The sequence below is a fragment of the Ailuropoda melanoleuca genome, chromosome 12 (genome assembly GCF_002007445.2).
Source record: "Ailuropoda melanoleuca isolate Jingjing chromosome 12, ASM200744v2, whole genome shotgun sequence".
NCBI lineage: Eukaryota > Metazoa > Chordata > Mammalia > Carnivora > Ursidae > Ailuropoda > Ailuropoda melanoleuca.
Window position 1 is genome coordinate 51,946,387 of NC_048229.1, and position 24,375 is coordinate 51,970,761.

At 43.4% G+C, this 24,375-nt stretch overlaps 2 protein-coding genes across 7 annotated transcripts in view; one reads left to right on the plus strand and one right to left on the minus strand.

Moving 5' to 3' along the window:
* Positions 1-8,692, plus strand: part of RBL2 (RB transcriptional corepressor like 2) — a 51,249-nt gene extending 42,557 nt beyond the window's left edge. For 3 of the 4 annotated variants that reach the window (XM_019808744.2, XM_034639623.1, XM_034639624.1), the window contains one exon: positions 7,228-8,692. In XM_019808744.2, coding sequence (XP_019664303.2) covers positions 7,228-7,398 — 171 coding nt within the window. In that variant the 3' untranslated portion in view covers positions 7,399-8,692. Of the gene's footprint in view, positions 1-4,558; positions 4,794-7,227 lie in introns of all 4 variants that reach the window. The other variant, XR_004619274.1, reaches the window with a different exon arrangement.
* Positions 8,693-8,736: 44 nt separating this feature from the next.
* AKTIP (AKT interacting protein) lies at positions 8,737-17,959 on the minus strand. 3 transcript variants are annotated; one of them, XM_011221131.3, is made up of 10 exons: positions 17,813-17,959; positions 15,192-15,305; positions 13,583-13,788; positions 11,607-11,671; positions 11,421-11,521; positions 10,853-10,941; positions 10,677-10,775; positions 10,479-10,586; positions 9,706-9,766; positions 8,737-9,541 (listed from the first exon to the last, which is right to left on the minus strand). In XM_011221131.3, the coding sequence occupies exons 2-10, from the start codon at positions 15,231-15,233 to the stop codon at positions 9,434-9,436; spliced, it is 879 nt and encodes a 292-aa protein (XP_011219433.1). In that variant the 5' UTR covers positions 15,234-15,305; positions 17,813-17,959; the 3' UTR covers positions 8,737-9,433. The 3 variants fall into 3 exon arrangements, with proteins under 3 accessions (XP_011219433.1, XP_002912284.1, XP_011218988.1); XM_002912238.4 differs by having other exon boundaries at positions 8,737-9,544; XM_011220686.3 differs by lacking the exon at positions 17,813-17,959 and adding an exon at positions 17,353-17,496 and having other exon boundaries at positions 8,737-9,544.
* Between the last annotated feature and the right edge of the window lie 6,416 nt (positions 17,960-24,375).

Consider the following 24,375-nt stretch of genomic DNA (forward strand, 5'->3'; position numbering starts at 1 on the left):
AATGTGGTAAAACGTTATTGACTGATAATTGGGTGTTCAATGCACTACTATTCTTCCAACTTCTTTTAAGATAAAAAGTTGAGGAAAACAAGAAAACAGCAAAACTCTTAGAAAATGGAAAAGGTTTTCCATCGTTCTGTTATAGTACTAACAAAGGTGACTTTGAGTAAACTTACCCCTTGTAGAAATCTCAGTTAACCTGAATAACGCAGACATACTGATGTTTCTGAATAGGAAGACCAAATATTTAAAGACGCAGTTTCCTCCAACCACTGCATAGGTCTCACCTGATTCCAATGATATTGCCAGTGGGATTGTGAAAGCTGGAAATATCAATCAACAGTAGCCCCAAAAGCAACTGGAGGAGATGACTGACAGTTCCTCTAATACAAGCACAGCTCAGAGACACTGCAGGTTTAGGTCCAGGCAACTACAGTAAAAGCCAGTTAAATGAATTTTTTGATTTCCCAGTGCATATAAAAGTTACATTTATACTATACTGTTGTCTGTTAAGTGTGCATTATATCTAAAAAAGTGTTCATACCTTAATTAAAAAATATGCTAACCATTTACCTGAGCTTTCAGTGAATCATAATAACCAAAGATCACCATAACAAATATAATAAAAAACTTTGCAATCTTGAGAGAATTCAGAATTTGATACAAAGACACAAAGTAGCAAACCCTGTTGGAAAATGTCACTAATACACTTGCCCGATGCAGGGGCCACAAAAAAACCCCACACTATCTGTGAAGTACAATAGAGCAAAGTATGCCTGTGTTATATATCCACCCTATAACCAAATAAATTCCGCTTGGATTAAAGAGTTAAATGGAAAAAAACAATAATACAAGTCAGAATACTCAATTCAAAAGAAGGCCAAAAAAGGAGGAAAAAACACATGGGAAATAGCAAACAAGTAGCAATTAAATGGATCTAAATACACTAATTAAAAGGCAAAAATTGTAGGACTGGACACAAAACCAAGACCCAACTATTTACTGCTTATAAGTAACCCACTTTAAATATCAAGACACACACAGTTAAAAGTTTACAGTTTAAAGTAAAAGGATGCTAACTCAGATAACCCACTGATGAATAGGTGCATGTCCATACAGCAGAATTATGACTCCAATAAAAAGGAAGTACTGACACATGCTACAACATGGATGGACCTTGAAAACGTTATGCTAACTGAAAGTAGTCTCAAAGGATAAATATTATATGATGCCATTTATATGAGATGTCCAGAATGGGCATATTTATGGAAGCACAAAGTGGATTAGTGATTGCCTACGTCTGGGAAGAATGGAGGGTTTCTGTTAATGGGCACATGTGGTAATGATTGCACAACTCTAGGAACATACTAATAGACATAGAACTTGTACACTTCAAATGGTTGAATTATATGGTACGTGAACTATATCACAATAAAGTGGTTTTTTAAAAAAATAAAAGGATGGGAAAAGTTATATACATTCTGCTAACAGTAATTAATGTAGCCACTCCAGCTTTCATATCATTAATAAGAATATTATCACTGATAAAGGTCATTTCCCAGTCACAGGGTATAAAATGCTAAATAGAAAAAAAAAATTATAATCAAGGATTTCAACATAAATTGATAGAACAAGTAAACAGAAAAAATCAGTAAGGATAGTCAAGATGTGACCAACCAAACTGGCTAACATTTATCGAACACTCCAACAGCATCAGGTGCACATGGAACATTTACCAAGATAGACCACACTAAGGACCATAAGACAAGTCTCAGTAAATTTTAAAGGATTCAAATAATGTATTTTCTTTTACCACAACACAATCAAATCAGAAATCAGGAAAACCACCAAATTTTTGCAAACTGAATTGCATAGAAATGAGTCAAAGAAGAAAAGAAACTGGAAAGTATTTTGAACTAAATGAAAATGAAAACTTGACATACCAAAATTTGTGGGATGCAGCAAAAGCAGTGCTGAGAGGGAAATTTATGGCACTAAAATACTTCTATGAGAAAAGAAGAAAGGTACCAAATTAGTGACCTAAACAAATAGAAAAAAAACAAGAATCAGTGAAATAGACAAAATACAGAAAATTAAGGCCATTAAAAACCAGGGTTTTTGAGAAGATTTTAAAAAAATTGATACAGCTCTGCACAGACTAATCAGGATTAAAAAAATGATGAATCACTAAGATCAGAAATGGGAGGTATCGGTACAGGTCCTACAGATATTAAGAATATATAATGAAGGTTCAACAACTTTTTGCCAATAAATGTAATAATGCAGATGAAATGGATCAATTCTTTGAAAGACATACACTTCTAAACCATACTCAACAAGTAGTCTCGGTGACCGTCTATTAAAGGAACTGAATTGGTAATTTAAAAACATCCTCTCAAAGAAAACTAGGTCCAGATGGCTTCAATGGTAAATTCTATCAAATTTTTAAGGAAGATACAGTTAACCCTTGAACAACACGGGGGTTAGGACACCATGCCCCATGCAGTTGAACATCAGGGTATAACTTTTTTTTTTTTAAAGATTTTATTTATTTATTTGACAGAGAGACAGCCAGAGAGAGAGGAAATACAAGCAGGGGGAGTGGGAGAGGAAGAAGCAGGCTCCCAGCGGAGGAGCCTGATGGAGGGCTCGATCCCAGAACGCCGGGATCACGCCCTGAGCCGAAGGCAGATGCTTAACGACTGCGCTACTCAGGTGCCCCTGGGTATAACTTTTAACTCCCCCAAAACTTACCTGTTAATAGCCTACTGTTGACTGAAAACAAACAGCTAACTAACACATATTTTGTATATAGATTACATACTCTATTCTTAAAGTAAATGAAAATATTAAAATCATTGAAAAAAAATCCAAGTATAAGTGGACCCATTCAGTTCAAACCCATATTGTTCAGTGTCAACTGTAATGCCGGTTCTATACAAACTCTTCTAAAAAGTGAAGGTGATAAATCATCTCTGTAGTTGAAAAAAACATTTGACAAAATACAACATTCATTCACGATAAAACCTCTCAGGGAACCTCCTCAATCGGATAAAGACTGCATACCAAATAGAAGGCATTCAAGTCTTCCACTGTTAAGATCAGGAACAAGGCAAGGATATCTGCTCTCACCACTCCTATTCAACATAACTGTAGGCCCTCGCATATATAATAAGGCAAGATAAAGAAGACATACAGACTGAAAAGGAAGAAACAGAACTGTCTCCATTCACAACAGGATTCTCTCTATAGAAAAATAAAAATCTAAAAGTGTTAATAAACTAGGAAGATTGGCAAGGTTATATGACTAATATACAAAAATCAAATTTATTTCTACATACCAGCAACAAGGAAGGAGAAGTAAAAATTTTCTAAAGCACCATAACATTCAATACTTCTGGGGGTGCCTGGCTGGCTCAACACCCAGCTCTTGATCTCAGGTCTTGATCTCAGGGTTGTGAGTTCAAGCCCCATACTGAACAAACAAAAAACAACACAACTTAGGGATAAATCTTGACAAAAGATGTACAAGATTCGTATCCTGAGACCTATACAACACTGATGAAGGAAAGACTGAGAAAACGGAGATATTCCATGTTCATGAATTGGATGACATTTTCAAAGATGTCTGTTTTCTTCCACTTGATCTATAAATTCAATCCAGTTCCTGACAAAATCCCAGCAGAGTTATTTGTGCAAGTTAACAAACTGGTTCCAATATATATATATGTGAAAATGCAAAGGAACTAGAATAATTAAAACAATTTTGAAAAAGCTGGAAGACCCACACTATCTGATTTCAAGACTTAACTATAAAGCTATGGTAATCAAGACAATATAGTACTGGTGAGAGGACAGACATACAGATCTAGAGAATAAAATCTAGAAATACACCACATATACATGGTCAACTGATTGTCAACAAAGGTGCAAAAGTAATTTAGTTCAACAGACAGTGCTGAACAACTAGATAACCAGATACAAAAATAGTAAACTCGCACCCATACTCTGCACCACATATAAAAATGAATCAAAATGGACTGTGGACCTAAGTGTAAAACTTATAAAACTTCTGGGAGAAACCATAGGGGAACAAAATCTTTGTGAACACGGTTTACACAAAGACTTCTTAGATAACAGAATCAAAAGCACAATCCATAGAAGACTGAAATTGGACTTCATTGAAATTAAGAATTCCTGCTCTTTAAAAGATAGAAAAAGCAAGCCGCAAACTGGGAGAAAATTTTACAAACCTCTTATCTGACAAAGGATTTATTTCTGCAACATAACAAGGATTATCAAAATGCAAAAGGAAAACCAACCAAATTTAAAACTAGGCAAAAGATTTGAACACACATCATCCATTACATGCCTAGTAGAATGGCTAAAACCAAAAAACGAGGGTAACAAATTCTGGCAATGATGTGGAGCGCTTAGAAATTTTATATGTGCCTGGTGAGAATGCAAAATGATACAGCATAGCTCTAACACCTGGAAAACAGTTTGGCATTTTCTTATAAACATGCCCTTACCATATAACCAGTAATTTCATTTCTAGGTATTCACCTAAGGTTCATACAAAAACATCTACATGAACGTTTAAGACTATTCCTAATTGGCAAAAGTGGAAAACCACCCAAATGTCCTCCAGCGGGCTAATGGATAAGCAAATCTGTGGTACACGCGGCTCATGGCCAACGACTTCGCTGTAAAGGGGAACGAACTACTGATACACCCAGCAACACGGATGAACGTCAGATGCGCCGGTGCTTACGTGAAACACACTACATTTGGTAGGCCACTTACTATAGGATTTCATTTGATGCAATTCTGGAAAAGACAAACTACAGGGACAGGGAACATCAGTGCTTGCTGGCAAGGGGTATCTAAACCAGCAACGTCGGAATTTTTTGGAACGAAGAAACTGTTCTTTACTGTGATAGTTACGTGACTGTCAAAACACGCACCAGTATATGATTACAAGAGTGAATTTTACAGTAGGTAAACCTTTAGAAATGACATTTTGTGCAAAAAAAGTTATATTAAGCATCTAGATCAGTGGCTTTCAATCTTATCACCACCTGGAAAGGTTAAAAAAAAAATCTAGCACAGAATTGGGAGTTTCTTCAATAAATGATAGCAAAATTAGACTGTTGGTTGAAGAAACATTTGTCATCATGACTTAATAGATGATAACTGAGACCCTTGAGTCTAGAACCAAACTGTAATAGCCTAACCTTTACACTACAATGAGAAAAGAATCATAAAATACCATGCAAGGTAATTAACATGATTGGGGATCATTAGTGACACTTGTCAGGGCAGTTTCAGTGGCTTGGTACAGCCTGTTGAGTTACAGTTGTTATTATGTATTAAACAACTGGGGGGAAATACTACATCAATAGGGGATTAAACTAGGAGAGAAACAGAATACTGTATAGGAGCTAAAGAGATGTGCATATATACTGATATGGGAAGATCTAAGATGCAATGTTGATTGAACAAATATTCCAAACGACACATAAAATATGCCATTTTTTAAGTAGGCTCCACACCCAGCATGGAGCCCAGCATGGCACCCAACGTGGCACTTGAAGTCAGGACCCTGAGATTAAGACCTGAGCTGAGATCAAGAGTTGGACACTTAACCCAGACACCCCTGGCATTTCAATTTTTTTTTTAAACCCCACTTAATACACAGTATTACATTTCTAGTGAGTGCGTTCATAAACAGAGAGCAGAGGCTATGCAGTAGCCTGGTGTGTTCAGTGAGTGAGAGATTATAGTAGGTATCCCGGGAACCGGGTGAGGACAAGAAGTCTCAGCATATTCTGTATGAATTTTTTTTGGAATAAGAATTTATTCGTTTTAAATATGTACATATTATGTAAATTGTGATGTGTAAGATATTGTGTATTGTATATAAATTATATGTACTGTAACGCATTAATGTACAATATATAGTAATGTATGGTATATATGAATGTGCTATGTATAGTGTTATATAGTTAATACACTGTATTTCACGTGTGTGTATATATATATACACACACATAAACACACACACAAATAACCTACAATGAACAATTTAAGGAATATTCAAGTAAATAGACCAGAGATGAGGAATGCAAAAGGGTAGAAGAGAAAGTCAAAGGAAAGCTTTCTTAAGGTGGTTAAGATTTGAGAAGGTGCATATGCTAATAATAACACAGGTGATTTTATTTAAACCTCAAAAATTATTTTAAAATAAAGAATAAAATATAAATAAAATAGGTCTAGGATTAGCTTTAAGACAGTCTGGTGAATGGGAAATGAACGAGGGTATAAATCGAGTAAGACTGGCCAAAATTGGTGCAGGGGGGTGGTCGTTAAGGGAGGATTCATTACTCTCTTCTCCTTACTTTCCTGAGATTTCCTGTAAGAAACACAGGTGAATGTGGTGAGTATATTTTCCATAAGTAAACACACACAGTGAAGGAGCATGTGAAAAAAAAAATTTGTGACCAACAAACTACCAGAAAATAATGTGGCAACTGACTTTGGGGCTTTGGAGAAACTTCATGCTGAAGGCACTATACGTAGATCCAGTCTCTCTAGCATCCTGGCAGTTTTTCTCAATCAGGGTTCCTCATATTAACCACAGAACACAGAAAATAATTTGCCAAATTTTTCTTAATTCTCCCAAGGATGAAAACTAACTAGTACCTTCTAGATCATACCAATAAAATACCTACAATGGATGCTTTACGAATTAAGGGTTACTTGTCCTGTGAAATTCCAGTTGAGAGCAACTGCTAAAAAATGAGTGACACTAGACTGAAAAGGCATAATACTGTGTAAAAATCACACTGGTTTTTTTTTTAAAAAAGGAAAATGGAGACATAGGGAAGTGACTAAGTATGGCATAGCATGAGGATGCTCCGTAACTATTGTAAAAAAAAAAAAAATCACAAATTGGCGAACTTTTATTTTTGGAAAAGTGTACATCAGAATCACCCCTGGAGCTTGTTAAAATAGAAACACTCTGCCCTCCAACCCAGATAGTCATCAGCGTTGGCCAGCTGAGAAGTGAAATCAGAGGATGTATAATTTAGTAGGTCTTTTCTTTATAAAGATGTTTAAACTCCTGAAGTTAAACTCTTAACTCATTTGAGGTTCTTTGACTTACCTCTGAACTCTGCCTATTAGCATTTTAAAGTTTTATATCTATTTTTCCCCCCACTCTAGAGACTGAGAGAAATTAACAGTATGATACGGACAGGAGAAACTCCAACCAAAAAGAGAGGGATTCTTTTGGAAGATGGAAGCGAATCACCCGCAAAAAGAATTTGCCCAGAAAATCATTCTGCCTTACTACGCCGTCTCCAAGATGTAGCTAATGACCGAGGTTCTCACTGAGGTTAGTCTGTTGTACAGAAACTGTCTTTTCACAAACTCTGTTCAGCAGCACCATTTAATGCATGCTAGATTATGGGGCTCTCTTCCTAATCTTCCAGTGTCTGTAGGATATCTCTACTCATCCCAACTGCCTTTTTCCTACCACTCAGTGCTTGCCATCAAGGCTGCTTAGAATCCAAACATGGATTTAACAACTCTTCGGCAACGCTTTTGCAAGTATGACAGGGAACAGAGCGTGCTCAAATACATGTGTAAGAGGTGTCTGTTGACGTGCTCTAGCAGAGGGACTGGATTTCAGTTCATTCCTACCTGTTTTGTGGTCAGCTTCTGGCCCTCATGAAAGGCAAAACAAAAACTTAGGTGTTTGTCCCAAAATGCTTGGTAGGAGTTAGGAGGTTTTTGCATTCCTGAAACAGAACAAGGGAGAGAGCCCAGATTCGGAGCTCCTAGATTATTATCCCAAGTCTCCCGTTCCCTTTGTGTAATTCTTCCCTCTCCCCGTTAGGTGTGGTACAGTGTGGTAAGTGCTGGATTGTTTGGTGTGCAATGTGTGAGTGAACTTGTACAAGAAGTGGCACTTTAGGACTGTAAAAAGCATGATTTTGTAACCCAGATTTTGCTGTATATTTGCGATGGCACTTTCTACAATGTGAACTTTATGAAGTACAAAACTTCCAGGCTAAACATGCAATATCATCTTTGATGCTTTTGTACTTTTTTTAAACTGTTCAAGCCCCAGTAGCCACCTTTGGGCATGTGTTTTAAATTATCCAGTTTTTTTTGCTGTTAATAGGGATCAGTTGGCTAAGTAACGATTTTAAATCAAGTTGAATTAAGGGAATATGAAAAATTATGACCTCTTCTTTAGGAGGAAGTTATCTGAAAGACACGTGTCTATTAAGGTGATAAATTTAAGATATCTTTGGGTGTGTTCCTGGCAGTTTAAAAAATAGATTGGAGAATTTAGGTTTCTATTAGTACGTAGTACCATTTATAAAAATTAGAAATGTTATTTAACAGCTATTGAATTATCTATGTATACCTTTATTAATCACTATTGTTCCAGCAGTTTTAAAGTTGAACGAATAATCTTATTAGGGAGAAAATTCAATTGTAAATTGAATCAGTATAAACCAAGTTACTGGGTAACTTCATATTGCTCTGAAAGAAATATGGAACTTACACTGTTAGAATAGTGGTGCAAAAATATTTATAAAACCTCTCAAGATACTTACTGCTACTGTAATTTTATATGAAAATAAGTGTATTTTTCAATAAAGCATTTATAAGTTAATCTTTGCTTAGTTATATTGAGAAAGGGGCATTTAGTTTCCTGCATAAATGACAAAGAACAATCATTTATTGGTTTATTTTGTCTCTACAAAACACATTAGTCATTCATCATTTAAATATCTGACTTCATTAGAAACCGTTTTAACACTTTCTCCCTCCTGCCATAAAAATACAGTAAGTAATTTGCTTAAAAAAAACCAAAAACCAACTATGAACAGGTGTTCTGGTTTCCTCTCCTCACCTAATGTGTACCTCAGTGACTGACAGGAGTCTGTAAATCAGTAAGACAGGAGGCCGAAGACTGAGGCTCAGATGATCTTCCACTTACAAGTGCTAGTCAGCTATGGAACCTGCTCTGCCTCTCTCCACGTCCTAAAATATATACAACTGAAACCATGGATGTCAGAGTCATTAGAGAGTGCCCAACTCTGTCTACTCTATTAGTTTAAATGAATGTGACTTACCTTTAGCAGTAAATTCAGAAAAATACTTAAGCCTCGAAGTCCCCAATAATTTGGAGTACTGAACTAGATAACCACCATAAAGACACTTCTGACAGAAGTAATGCATTACTTAAAGAGAGGTTTCCAAAACTTGCTGTTAGAACCTAAGCGTACACGGACACACTGATACCAGTCCTCGTTCGCACAGGTTTACTCTCCCGGCAGTCCTCTGCCGTCGGTCAGCACTGACTAGGCCCGCGTCCGGCAGGAAAGTGCACGGTGCACAGATTCACCAGCGCTTAAGTTGCTACCGTTTTCTCTTCTTTACTGAAAGGCTGTACTGAACCAGGCTTTACCCATGACAGGCCAGCAACATGAACACTTTTATTGTGCTGCTCTTCAGGCTTCTTCTAGGCATAATCAAAAACAGACATTAAAAATAGGACTGATGGAGACGTTGGCACTGTACAGAATCATTTCCCAAAAAGTTACTTGTACATAATGAGCAGTCTCCAGTGAAGACACTTCAGAAAGGAAACAGTGAACGATTCAAAAGTGGTTATGTGCTTACCTTCTGAGTCAGCATCTTCTCTCTGGCTTCATCATGTACAGAAGGATTCCATGGAGAAAAGCTTAAGGAAGAGAAAAATATTAAAAAACTGCTTTGGCTTACTAAATTTGCAGAACATCCATTTATTCCCTTAACAAAACTTAACAAGGAACAATCATCAGTTGTCAACACGTAAGTTTTAGATATGACTCTAGATGATTCTCTCACAGGGTAACTATCCCTTATGGAGCACTTACACGTGTCAGCTCATTTCCGCTTCACAACCGTCCCTTGAGGTACTAGTATTTACAGATGAAGAAAGTGTGACAGCCAAAGTAAGTCACTGCCCGGGGTCCCCCAAGTCAGTAAGCGCAGAGGCCAGCTCTTAGCCACTGTACCACACAACCTGCCAGCAGTACATGTTGCCAGAGAGCTACATCACCGACTCCTCAGGTCTCCGCACTCCTTCCGATGCTTCCAAGACTAAGTATCATCGTGCTAAAGGAACGCACTATTCCCACTACTCGGTTTCCCTCCTTGCCCCAACGCTGAAGGCCAGTGGGGGCTATGGCAGTTTAAGAGGGGCTCCAGCTAAAACTGCCCGCTGAGAAGTGGTGTCTGGACCCTTGAACAGGCACATTACGAGGACCCTTAGGAAATCGAAGTCACTGAATAACTTGCTATTGGCACAACATGCCAGTCGACGTAAAGCTCTTAAACCCCATTCTAAGGCCACCCGGAGCCCGGCAGCACGGACGGCGGAGTGCGGCTCCTCGGGCTCACGCGCCACCTACCTGATGGCGTACGGGTCTTCTATTTTAGGTTGGTCGAACAGACGAGCAGTGCACATCTTAACGCTGTCGACCACTTTACTTTTAAAAAGCTGAACATCTTTTTCATACCTGTGTTAAAAGTTTAATTCAAAAGTTACCAACATAATCTGCTTAGCTGCATTTTCAATTTATCTGAAAGGACAAAGCAAAGTGACGTACAGCACGGCAGCCTCTGGGTTTAGGGGGCTTGCTGTGTCAATCTTGTAGAAGACCCTCCTCGCGTACATTAGAACTTGCCAGATGTGATTATGGTTCCGCCTAAAGAGAAACACGGAGGATCACTGAAGCACCCTCCCGCTGACTTAGGTCGCCGAAGTAAATGCTGATTTACTGACCTCCACTTCGCAAATGCTCTTTTCACGTCCAGTTCACCTGAGGTGGGCTCGACTAGCGGGTGAAAGACGGGAATATCAAACACCAAGCGCTGTATTTAAAGAGAGACGTGTCCTTTAATGGAAGCAAGGAGCTTATCGGACCCATACAAATAGTTGTAAAGGGAGCTTCAGGACAAGGCAGTCACGGTGTTTTAAGTCAAAGAGCTGCCTCAAGAGGGATACGTAACAACCTCTACCATTTTCCTGTAAAACTCAATTTTGCAACCAACGGGGGAGAAGTCACTCTCCGCTCCTCTGTAGCACAGCGGTCGCCATGCACACAGCGCGGTAGGACCGCTTCCAGCCTCCCTCGCACACCCTGAGCAGAGGAACGAGGATGGCAGAGGCCGGCGTGGCAAAAGATGCAACAAGCACAAAAATCCCCTTCACAGAAGACTGCAGAGATAAAACATTTTGGGAAACTGAAATTGTAAAATCATGAGCTCAGGAAAAGAACCAAGCAATCTTTCAAGCCCTTTAAGCCCTCCTCGGGCCCAACAAATGAAGCCAGAGTGGACTTCTCACTTACTGGGCAGTCACCGTCTGGGTAGTTATCAGGGATGTAAACTGTAAACTTAAACACGCCATCTTGGTACAGTCCATGCCGTATGAATATTACTCCAAACCACACTGTAGGAAAAAATAAAACACAGTTAAGGCCCAAGTGTGTGTCAGAGGAACCAAATACGCTATGAAGTAAAGAGCGAATCCTTACTTAATGCAGAGCGGTAAGATGGCTGCACGTAGACCCCCGGTAGCTTCTGCTTCACAACCAAGGTACTAAAACGGAAGCAGGATAATGAAAGAGTGCGGATGTGAAGGACACATGCAGATCAAACCAACCTACGTTCACTTCTCGAGAGAAGGACTAGTCCCCCGGGGGCAGCCGACAGCTAACAACAAGCCACGTCCTCACCATCTCACCTGGTCCAGACTCCTACCCATTTCCCAGCTTACAAGTCAAGCTCACAGAGAGCAGGAGCCAGGGAGGGCCCCGGATGAAGAAATTCAAGCCAAGCAGGGATACACAAAGAAACAAGCTTTCCTCCCAGAAATCAACTTTCCCAAGACATCACCTTGGAAACCAACCTGTAGGTAATTCTGAACAATGCAACCTGATTTAAGTTCCAGACATTAAATTTTAGGGAAAAGAGAGTGTACAATTTTTGCTTTGGTGACTGTGGACAATAGATCTCACCCACACACGTTCAAAAGCCTCCTGAAGCACATTTTAGGTCATGAGAATAAAGATGCCACAGAACCGCCATTGCTGAGGTGTCATTTTAAGTGTGAACGCCGGTCCCCGTGGCAGAGGGCTGTGTTTAGATCTGCGGCGTTCTCGGTGAAGGCAGGCAGGGGTGAGGCGCCCCCCCATGCTCTCCCTCTAAAAGGACCCCCCACCTCAGGCACCTGAACTCTGTGGGGGTGCCCTGCAGCAAGGGAAGCCAGGTGCACTGACAGAGGTGTTTCTGGCTCTTCTGGGACCTTGTCACCGTGAGCCTAAAGCAGTAAGGCTGAGCCCAGACCCAGAACAGCGCTAACCTCGGGCCTTAAAACGTGCGTAACCTGCCAAACCTGAATTTTCTTGAGAAACAACTCATTGAACCTCAGTGGTCAGTTTTTATTACCTATTTACCAATCACACTTATTTTTAATCATTAAAGTCGTTCCTCCGTTTTTAAGTTACTAAAATTCAGCAGGTGGACAGCAGCGTGGCTGGCAGACGTTACTAACTGCAGCGAGGCCGCTCTGGGCTCCGTTACAGACAGCGGATGCTGGGCCCCCAGAGAAGGCCTCCATGACAGAGCCGAAGGAACCACTGCCACCAAATCCCACTCGGCCAGCGGCGCCAGGGCCTCGGACCCTCTGACCGTTAGAGGGGACGCTGGGTCTGCTGTACTAAGAAACTGAACCGTGACAGAAATTAAGAATTCCGTGTCCACGCACCGGCACACCCGATGCCACCTGAGCCCCTGCGGACGCTGGCGCGGTCGCGTGACCAGCCCTCTGGGCGGCGCTGCTCGCCTCCCGCTACGGACACGTGCAACTTCGGTCCGACTTTCAATACGGAGCCCGAATCTTTGTGATTTCCCTGGAACTGCCTACTTCCGCCTCGTGCGTCACGAGGCAGGGGTCCGGTCCCCTTTGTAACGAAAGGCCTCCGCATACACGAAAGCGGCTGTGATAAGTGCTTCCTGCGGGGTCTCTCCTGAGTCGGTGGTTCCAGTTCCTTCAGTTGTTGGCCCCTAAGGTCTGGCTTCCTGACCTCTGCCTACTGGGACCCTCTCAGCCTGTCAGGACGCCTCTTCCAAGGTGGTCACCACAAGCCTCCAGCTGGGTCTGACCTGAGAAAGAACAGAGACTGCCGTCCCACTGGCCGTCTCTCCACACCCACGTCTTCAGGAGGTGACCTCCTCACCTCATATAAAGGAACCCCAAAATGAAGTTACTCAGTCCCTGACCTGCTTATGTTTAGGTGCTTAGTCCTACTCTCGTTCTTTTGCTCTCTAAACAGCCGTGGAGATGCAAGCCCACACCCTCCTTTCAGTCTCATTTCCCTGATATTGGAGGGGGGATGTGTTTGAGCTTTAAGACCGAAGGACACAGCCTTTTACAGAGTGCGCCAGAATAAATTTCATTTTTCACCTTCAAAGATCAGTCAAAATTTAACCGGAGAGTCGAAGCACTTACAATTCTGCAAGAAGAGAGTATTCCAGGTAGAAGGGTCCGTAAGAAGCATGTGTGCCATTTGTTGACGGTGCTGCTGGGGCGGGAGATGTAGGCTTAGTTATGGGCAAAGCGTTTTTGGGAATACAAGGCAGTTGTTTCTTTGGAGCGGCACGTGGAGGGCTGGTTATCACGTCCCCTGTTAATGCCTTCTCTTCACCATCAGATCGCTATTCAAGACGAAGTGGTGAGAACATTCGTTAGCATGATTCTTAACTCATACTCTTATCCTTGACCTAAAAGCTGGAATGACTCTTTCACAAACACGTTCCAGCGCCACGGTCAAGATGACTTGAAAGTCCTCTGAGCAGGCAGGCCATTAGAAAGAGAACAAAGCTGAAGGAAGACTGAAGCAACAGGAAAAAATTTTAAAGCTACATCCTACAAAAACAACGCCAATATTTACAGGATGTACACGAAACAGAAAAAGAAATGGTTTCGTCTCGTGACCCCCAAAAGAGGTTTACTCAGCAGTTAAGACATCTGTACAAGAAGAGTCCCTTGGCTTAGGTGCTACAGAAGGCCAGGTGCAAAGCAGCTCAAAACAAACAGCAGAGGTGACTGAAACTAGTCACCACCTGGCGTGAGCACCTCGCTTAGAAACACGGAATGAAGCTACGCTCTCCCTCATGCTGCTCGGATTCTGATCTTGTCCCTGATGGAGATGATCCACATTTGGACTCTTCCCAGCACAGACTGTCAGCCTGAGTCAAAGACAAAGGTCTACATGAGTCAGGGATGAAATCACCAGCTCATAGGCACTTCCTTGGCTCAAGGACAGCCAAAGGCTGTTTAACTTACCCGCATTAAAAAATGGATATCGTGTGCATTAGAAAAAAAGAGGATTCCTGGGGGAGGTCTTCCAGAGGTGGAATTATGGGTTATACGCACTCTCTTTTTGTCTGCATTTTTAAAGCTTTCCTAAAATGTACTGTTTTTGCAATTTAAAAATAGACATTTTGTTTGGAAAAATTAAACCAGCGTCCTCAAGTCTGAATTTGACCACATTGGACTGGTCTTTCTCAAAGCTTCTCTGACTGCGGAATCTTGCAAATTAGTAAAAAGACTACTACAGTAATGTGTCACAAATTTCATCATGTGTAAATATACCCTAAAAAATAATCTTACAATTGTGATTACCAGAATGATTTCTATTTGAGATGCCATTTCCGTCTCAGAAACTAACTTTAATCAGCAAAATCAATACTTCTCAAAAGTAAAACCTAGGGGTGCCTGGCTGGCTCTGTCAGAAGAGCATATGACTTTTGATCGCAGGGTTGTGAGTTTGAACCCCACGTTGGGTGTAGAGATTACTAAAAAATAAATAAATAAAGAAAGAAAGAAAGAAAAGAAAAGAAAGAAAAAGAAAGAAAGAAAGAAAGAAAGAAAGAAAGAAAGAAAAGAAAGAAAGAAAGAAAGAAAGAAAGAAAGAAAGAAAGAAAGAAAAAAAAATCTAAATAAGCAAAGCCAGCTAATTTTGTTAAGATTATAGGCAACCTCGGTATGAATGATTTTTTTTACCTCTACTTTGACTCAAATGGGTTTCCTCGCTAAATTTATTAACTATACCTACTTTGCGGACGGAGCTTGCAGACATGCTCCAGAAAGGGTTCATAACGTGGACTCCAAACAAAGAAATTCAGTGGTCTGTGTCATCAAACTCTTCTGTCCTCAGAAGTCACTTTACCTAAAAATGAGATGGGAAAACACAGAAACATACCAACACCAACAGTTAATATCTCTAAAATAGTTAAGAACTAAATCCGACACTCTAAATAGAAATTCAACATAACGTTATGTAATAGATAGTTACAAAAATTAGGGGGGAAAAAGTCTTCAGAAAATTTCCTTCAATACTCTCCTCCCTCTTCTGAATCCAATTTCTTTCCCACCTTTAAATGCCTACAGGAATCTGTGTAATGAGTCCTTGGCCAGGATTCAGAATATTCAGTGACACAGTTCAGTTTTGGTGCCAGAAATGCAGACGATGTGGCTGGACTACAACAGTTGCTAGTAGCGTAACATGTAGGCACTTGATTGTAGGAAAGTCAGGTGCAGAATGCACTGTTACCCACGTACACAAAAGGTCGGTCACTGTTCAGAGTTCCGGGAATTAAAGAGCCAAGGGGCTGATTTGTGTCTTAAATGAGTTAAGTGCATAATTATTCTCCCCAGCAAAACTAGCAGCCGAAGACCTAACAGAGAGAAGGTAGAGCAGGTAAGATAGAGAGGGATAACTGGGTCCTGGCAGGATCATCCCTGAGAAATGGTCTTTTTCTCTGCTTAATGTGTGGAAACTACAGGATTAGACGCGGAAGGAATGGCCAAGCAGCACATACGAATGCAACAGAGGAGTGCAGAGACATTTCACAAACGAATCTCCCAGCAAAGCTTCAAGTAGTGGACAAGAAAGTATGCCTCAAAGGTCACAAAGTCAGTGGGTCATTTACTAAAAATACAGAGGAAGAGGGAGAGGAAGAGCAGCAAGCCAAGCTGTAAGAACAACTTCTCCACTCTGGTGATTTTCCCCAGGCTCAGTTAGGTGTAAAGCAGAGCTCCTTCTCTGAATTCTTACCTGCACCAATCCAAAAGGCTGAAGGTTAAAAAAGGTCAAAACTTAGACTGTTGCTAATTCTACTAAATTCCTAAGAAGCAAATCATTAAAGCAAACTGTACCAAACGTCCCTGACAGCAAAAATTTGTTTTATGACAAGCCTATGATATCCACAGGTGGGTACCAACTCTCCCATACCTCGCCGGTGCCAATTACTGCTGTTTTCCTTTCCACGACATAATGCCACCCCGTAATTAAGTCAAAGGAATGAGGCTTCTGGTTCTTCCACTAACCTGTTGACTTACACCCAATAAGCAGCAACTTATTGCTGAGAGCTCTCCACAAAATCTGCCTTTAAAGGTGACTAGGGCACAGAGGAGAATGGTTGGGACATCAAAAATGTGTGCGGGCATGTTCACGTTTGGCCCAAATGAAAACACTGGTTTACAGATCCAGAGTAAAGTACAGCACCCCGCTGTCATCTAGGACACATCTGACTTAACAGAGGATCCCCTCCCCTTGGGACACAGTGCTCACCACCATGTAAATTCATTCATTCACCTGTACGGTCCCTTTCAAGTCTAGCATGTAATGATTCTATGATTTTGCTTTTTTAAGAGTCCAAACTTGCCCCCAGTTCCTGTTATCTTTAAGCAGGAGGTAGTTTCTACTGCTGCCTGTGTTTCCAGTAGCAACAGAATCACCTGAAGAAACTAGCACACTTTTAGAGAATAACTACACGTTTTATTAGAAGTCTAGTCTACCCAGACAGGGTTCAGCATTTTCCAAAAGGAGTGACATAGGTGGAAGGAAGCCCTAGGACACAAATTTGAGAATTTCTGCTGGTTCAGCCATACAAACCGAACAGAACGGTCTTCCTTTACGTCACGCAGCTGAGAAATGAGTGCCTTGGACCTGTACAAATGATCTGAACATGGCTTCAGCCAAAACGTAGAAGAAGGGTGCTGCTTTCCTACGTGCCACAGTCCCTAAATAGGCACTAACTTAATACATCACCCCAAACAGCCTTAAATTCCACGTTAAGAGGAGACGGAGTACGGCACTGAGAAAGGACGAAAAACAGCCTGGGCCCTGGCCCGGCTCGCTGCGGACAGCCGGGACCGGTACCCTCGCCCGGGGCGGAAATCCATCTCCACACACGCACGGAATCCGGACAAACCTGTCTCGAGCTGATGCAAGGCAGGGGCCATGTCCCAGCTTCGCAGCTAGCTCGAGGCCGGCCCCGGCCCCACGAGACCCTCCAGTGGGAAGCTGAGGGCCTCCAGGGCTCGAAGACGTCCCCCCCCCCAACCCGGGCACAGGACGGAGGCGGGGAGGGCGGNGGGCGGCCCGCGGACGGGGCAAGCCGGTCGGGCCCGCCTCCCTCCCTCAGGCCGCCGGGCCCAGCACCCGGACAGCCCCCAGTGCCGGCCCAGGGCCCGCGGCCGCCGGCGCAGCAGGTGCCTGCAAACGCGGACAGGTGCCCGGCCCCGCCCCCATGTCCCAGTGCGGCCGCCGTCGCTACGGAGTCAAGAGCGCCGGGTAGGGCAGACAAATGCTGGCCGAGAATGTTAGCGGCCCGCCTTTAAAGACTCCACGGCCCTCCCGTCCCTCCCAGACGGCCCAGCAGTGCACCTCACCTCGGCGTTTTCAACGCAGTGCTCCCGGCTGCTGAGCACCGTCGCTGCCCCACAGCATCTCTGGCCGCAGCGCCAGCCCGGCCCCTGCTTGCTCCCCGCCCCGCCCTGCTCTTGGTGTCAGGCCCCGCCCTCTGCCCCACGCCCCTGGGCCAGGAGGCTTCCGCCCAGCCTCCCGGCTCCAAGTGGCTCCCATACCTGTCCGTCAAGTACGTTCTTCCGGGGGCGTTGGGACGACAGCGCTCCGCACTGCCAATCAAGTCGGCTCCGCTAGGGTGGGGCAGCACTCGACCCTCCCCTTACGTAACAGCGCCCAGAGTGAACTGTCAGTCACGGAAGTCTCGCCTCGGGGGAGGGACGGGGAGGAAACAAACTAGCACCTGAACGTAATTGGTTACGACATCTGTCAGTCATCATAGAGGCCTGCCCACAGGTTGGTGCGTGGCCACTGCAGCCATTTAGGGAGACTGTGATTGCGGATTTTCCGAGCCCAGGCTGGGGCAGGGCCAGGGCCGGGGCGGGGCTGGTTTCCCTGAGAGCGAGACTGGCGGGCAGGCCCAGCCGGCGGTGGGAGCGCCCTGCTTCGGGGGCGGCGGAGGGCGGCCGCCGGGAGCCCTGAGACCCCTTTGTCGTGCCCCCTCTGCCCGGAGGGGAGGGGCTGGGGTGACCGTCAGGTCGAACGAACCTACTAGAACGTTTTATGTAACGTTGAGAAACACGGTGTTCCCCGTCACAAATTGGAGGAGCGCATGGTGGGAGCTCAACCCTGTCAACGCTTGACGGTAACGCTGCCAAAGGAGCTTTAAAAAATGTGCCAATCAGACTGAACCAACAGAATCCGAATCCAGGGGGCGGTGAGCAGCAAGGATTTACATCTGTCACAAGTTCCTCTGGTGATTCTGGTCCACACTGAAGTTTGGGGACCTCTTCCATGGCAACATAACTCCTGGTCCCCTGACTCTGTCTTTTCACCCCACAAACCCTCACTTGGATCCAGAACACCATCACCAGTTCTAACCCTTTAGTGCTCAAAAGTTTCCCAGGGAAGCCAGTTTGGGCTGCAAAAAAAATTCTGAACTCAGCCCGCCTTCCAAGGCACACCCCATGCTGGCCTCCTTCCCATGGTCCCCTCTCATTTCCCACGTCTGTCTCCAGCCCCATTCTGTGATGGCTGCCCTTGGCTTTCGCTCCCCACACCTTTCCTTAAGATGGTGACTTCTCCCACGATGCCCTTCCAATCTGCACCTGACTTGGTATTTTACACTCCTCAGAAGAGGAGAAGTATTCTCTGATCAGGTTGTTCCATTTTGGATTGCCTTTGAAATCCTGGTAAAATGACCTTCTTGAATGGCAGGCAGCCAGACTCTCCTCTTGCTAATCCCCAGGGCTCGTTCCGAAATCCAACTTCCTCCCCTAGCTGAAAACACTACTGAGCCACTTCCTTTTTTCCAGGATGAAAACACTTAAGAATGTTGTCATGCCCTTAATACTAGTTTCAATCAATATGAAGAGGAAGGCAAACAGGAAATCCTTTCCTCTGGCCACAGGTGGTCTCTCCTGGCACCTCTCTGGCCCAGCCCCTCCATACCTTGGTTGCAGGCTCATCATGAGGGTGATGCGAGCTCATTTCTTCTCCCAGGCTTCACTCAGGATTCACATATGTTACTACAGCCCAGACTTCTTCTCTAAGCTTCAGTTGCTCAAGTCCAACTGCCCACAACTGCACTGGATGCCTGAGACACACATCCTAACCCAAAGTTAGAATCCTTGCGGTGGCACCTGCCAGAAAACCCAGCTCAAACTGGCTTACATAGCAAGGGGATTTATCTTACAAGGTAGGGCAGGCATCTGCCCCAGGCTTTGGACACAGGCACACCAAATGTCACAATGCTTAGCAAAATGAAAGGATCCTTTTCTTCCAACGGTCTTTTCCAAAGAGCAAGAATACCCATCCAGAAGCTAGCTAAACCAATGAAGGGCAAGTGGAATGAGGCTGCCGAGATGGGCTAGGGCCAATCAAGATTTACCCTGGATCCCTGGACTTTGGGCAGGGCAGTGACATAATCAGATTTGTGTGTGTGTGTGTGTTTTTTTTTAAGATTTTATTTATTTACTTGACAGAGAGACAGCCAGCGAGAGAGGGAACACAAGCAGGGGGAGTGGGAGAGGAAGAAGCAGGCTCCCAGCGGAGGAGCCTGATGTGGGGCTTGATCCCAGGACTCCGGGATCACGCCCTGAGCCGAAGGCAGATGCTTAACGACTGCGCCACCCAGGCGCCCCCATATTTGAACTTTGAAAAGGCCACAGAGTAGGAGAGCCTTTGAGAAACCATCGCAGTCACCGAGCAAGAGACAGCCGCATGAAGGTAATGGTGGAGAAGGAGAAATGGATGCGTTGCAGAGATATTTAAGAAGTGGAGTGGATAGGACTGGGCCATAGATAAGACATGGGGGTAGGGGTACGAAGACCAAGGGGGTATCATGGATGACGCCTAGATTTTTTGGCCTGAGCGACTTAATGGTAGGTGAGAACGTTCACCGAGATGGGCAACGGTAAGCCATGCTGTTTATGGGAAGGTGGGAAAGGGGAGAGTTCTGTTTCCGATAGATAATGTTAGGGGGGGTTTCTTGGACTACTGTTGCTTGTGTACCTGATATCCATGTCCCTCTTCTTCATTGCCGACCGGGCCTCAGTGTTTGTTGAGGAGTCCAACCCTTGAGTGGTTTCCCATAGCTCTTAGGATGAAGACCAGTACCTGTCCAGCCCCATCTGCCCCAGGCTGCAGTCTCTGGCATTCTTTTAATTCCTCTGAGGTGTGATGCTCTCCCACCCTACCCCACTACAAGGTGGGGCCTTTGAACTGTTTGTACCCTTTGCCTGGAAGCTTCTTTTTTCTCCCCTACACAGATCTCACCTGAAACACCAATTCCTCAGGGCAATTTTCCATTTTGTGGGGAGAGGACTTATTAGTGTGTCTCCCACACTACATGGTAAGCTCCACGAGGCTGGGACCATGTGTTTCTCCCTTCGTGGTCTCCCCAACAGCCAGTCCAATGCCTGGATGTAGTGGGTATGCAAGAAGTATTTGACAAACAAAGAACAGAAGCAACTAAAGAAAATTTAAAACCTGTGAGTCCCCGGCTCGGCAGCAAGAAAGTCGCTCATTAAGAAAACAAGCATGATGGACTCCAAGGGGATGCAGCAGCCTCCAGGCACCATTTCTTTAAGACCGAAAGGTACTCCTCAACATGGTGCTGGGAACACGGGACGGCTACGTGCCAAAGAATGAAACTGGACCACTTTCTCACACCACACACAAAAATAAACTCAAAATGGATTAAAGACCTAAATGTGAGACCTGAAACCATAAAAATTCTAGAATAGCGCACAGGCAGTCATGTCTCTGACATCGACTGTAGCAACATTTTTCTAGCTGTCTCCCCAGACAAGGGAAACAAAAGCTAAAATCAACTATTGGGATGACCTCAAAATAAAAAGCTTCTGCACAGCAAAGGAAACAATCAACAAAACTGAAAGGCAACCTACAGAATGGGAGAAGATACCTGCAAATGACATAGCCAATAGCAAACTTCTAAAACTCAACACCCAAAAGCAAACAATCCAATTTAAAAATGGGCAGAGGACATGAGCAGACATTTCTCCAAAGACGACATCCAGGTGGCCAGCAGACACATGGGAAGATGCTCAACATCACTCGTCATCAGGGACACGCAATCAACCACAACGAGATACCACCTGACACCTGTCAGAACGGCTAAAATCAACAACACAAGAAACCGCCAATGTTGACAAGGATGTGGGGGGGGGGGCTCTTGCACTGTTGGTGGGAATGCAAACTGGTGCAGCCACTGTGGAAGACAGTATGGAGGTTCCTCAAAAAGTTAAAATAGAACTACCCTACAATCCCAGTAATCGCACTACTGGGTATTTCCCCCAAAATACTAAAACACCAATTCAAAGGGATACACACAGCCCTATGTATATAGCAGCGTTATTTACAATAGCCGAATTACGGAAGTAGCCCAAGTGTCCATCGGTAGATGAATGGATGAAGATGGGGGCTGGTGTGTGTGTTTTTTATTTATTATTTATTTATTTATTTAATGGAATATTGCTCAGCCATCAAAATGAAATCTTGCCATTTGCAACAACATGGATGGAGCTAGAGAGTATAATGCTAAGTGAAATCAGTCAGAGAAAGACAAATACCATATGATCTCACTCATATATGGAATTTAAGAAACAAAGAAGCGGGGCGCCTGGGTAGCGCAGTCGTTAAGCGTCTGCCTTCGGCTCAGGGCGTGATCCCAGCGTTCCGGGATCGAGTCCCACATCGGGCTCCTCCGCTATGAGCCTGCTTCTTCCTCTCTCACTCCCCTGCTGTGTTCCCTCTCTCGCTGGCTGTCTCTGTCAAATAAATTTAAAAAAAAAAAAGAAAAGAAAAGAAACAAAGAAGCAAAAGAAAAAATAAAGAGACAAACCAAGAATCAGTCTCTTAACTAGAGGAAGCAAACTGATGGTTACCAGAGCAGGGGTATATTGGGGGGGGGGATTCTGGGTGAAATAGGGGATAGGGAGTAAAGACTGCATATATCATAATGAAAAAAAGTAAAAGTCTTAGTAACCACATCTGTTAGCACTTTAGAGTAATGTTTTTTCTTCTCTGCATTATAAAGCTTTGGTCTAGTACCTTTTTATTTATGTGTAAACCAAGGAAACATGAAAACAAAACAAAAAAGTAAAATCTATAAAGTACTGAGAAAAAACCCAACTGACTCTAAACCTGACCTATAGAACATTTTCAATCACTTTATTATTCTAAATTTTTAGAGCATATCTGGCATTGGTGTCAAAAAAGTTCAAAAAAGTCTGTCAGACTTGTTTTAAAAAACAGATTTCATTATTAACTTGACAGAGAGAGAGAGCATAAGCAGGGGGAACAGGAGAGAGAAAAGCAGGCTCCCTGCTGAACAGGGAGCCCAATGTGGGGCTCGATCCCAGGACCCTGGGATCAGGACCTGAGCCAAAGGCAGCCGCTTAACTGACCGAGGCCCCCAGGCGCCCCTTGCTGTTGGACTTAATAGACATGTGGGCTCTACGAGCACTCGGGGCTCCCGCTCACGTTCTAATCAGCAAAATATTCACTGAATCCATTCTTCCCTTGGCCCCTGGGAAATTAATTGAACAAAGCTTTTAGGTCATTGATTTACTACTAAAGGAAGACCTTAACAGAAGGAAGGGGTCAGGGATGGAGTTTAGCTGAAATGTGTATCTGTTTCATACACATGCACACACGAACCAAGGTCTTTAGTTCAACCCATTTGTCCCTGAATCCTTCTCTGAAAAGCGGGTTCCTATTTAGTGTGGTACATGTATCATTGACTACACGTTATTCAAGATAGAGTAGATGATTCCATAGCTATACATTTATTTTCATAGGTCAGAAAAAACATATCATTAACACATCAAAACTATGATTTTATGGACAGTAATGTTTAGTACGAGGCCACAGTAGGCTTTTTTTTTTAAGTGAATGGATTCAAGGGAGGCTAATAATCCTATAATTAATGATCCTTAGATATGGCAGAAGTCATGAATTTTTGCCAATTATTGAAGCTTGAGAACCACTGCTATGGAGGGATGACGTGGCTTTTGTCCTTTCTGCACGTTCACGGATCATCACGTTCTTGCTATCACATCTCAAACATGCTCGTGGTTTAGGGTTGCACCGTGTCTTGTTCCCCTGCCCCAGTCCCCATAACTCTCTTCCCCATAAGCTACTGAGCGGCTGGATGGACAGATGGGTGGATGATGGGTAAGTGGATGAAGGGATGAATTTTACAGACAGACTACAACATATTAAAAATCAAAATTGGAGTAGCTCATGGACCTGCGAATATTTATGCTTTAAGGAAAAGCAAGCAATCTACAACATTGCAGCTCACAGAGGGCTGGAAAAGAATAGATTTCCTTTTATAATCAAACAGCGTTGTGAACATACAGAACACTGCAAATCACCACCCACGCTCTTAGCTTGCTGCCAAGTCTACCAGCAGCCACAAGAGCAATCTTCTCTTTGATTGGCATTATCTTTACAAAACCACGTCACTCTCTGGTTGCAAAGCATTGGGAAAGAGGATAAAGGCTTAACTTTAGTTTAGCTGGAGTGGCAGATTCAGACAAAAAAGAGGAGAGAGAGAATGCAATATTCATCCACTGCTAAATAATTCAGGGCCTGCTGTGGGCAGGGCACTGTTCCAAACAAGACCCCTTCGTTTCTTACTATCAGTGAATAGTGGGTCATGAAGGACACCTTAGGGGTCTCAGTGATTTTGAGAGTCTGCCACCCAAGGGAAATGACACCATCACCACCACATCTTCCAACTTTTTATTATGAAAACTGTTAGTCCTACAAAAACATAGATCTTATGGCCATCCTTATAGTCACTGCCTCGATTCAACAACGGTTAATGGTTCTGCTGTATTTCTTTTCCCTTTTTTCCCCCTCTCAAATCATTTATAAGTAAGTTGCAGTCATCGTGACC

Excerpts from the sequence above, each read along its gene's own strand:
- AKTIP (XM_002912238.4), bottom strand. The coding sequence starts at position 15,233 with ATGAACCCTTTCTGGAGCATGTCTGCAAGCTCCGTCCGCAAA. Across the intron at positions 10,587-10,676 it reads AACCCAGAGGCTGCCGTGCT|GTATGAAAAAGATGTTCAGC; the intron begins GTACGTCACTTT and ends CTTTTAACACAG. Across the intron at positions 9,545-9,705 it reads AGAAGATGCTGACTCAGAAG|AAGAAGCCTGAAGAGCAGCA; the intron begins GTAAGCACATAA and ends GATTATGCCTAG.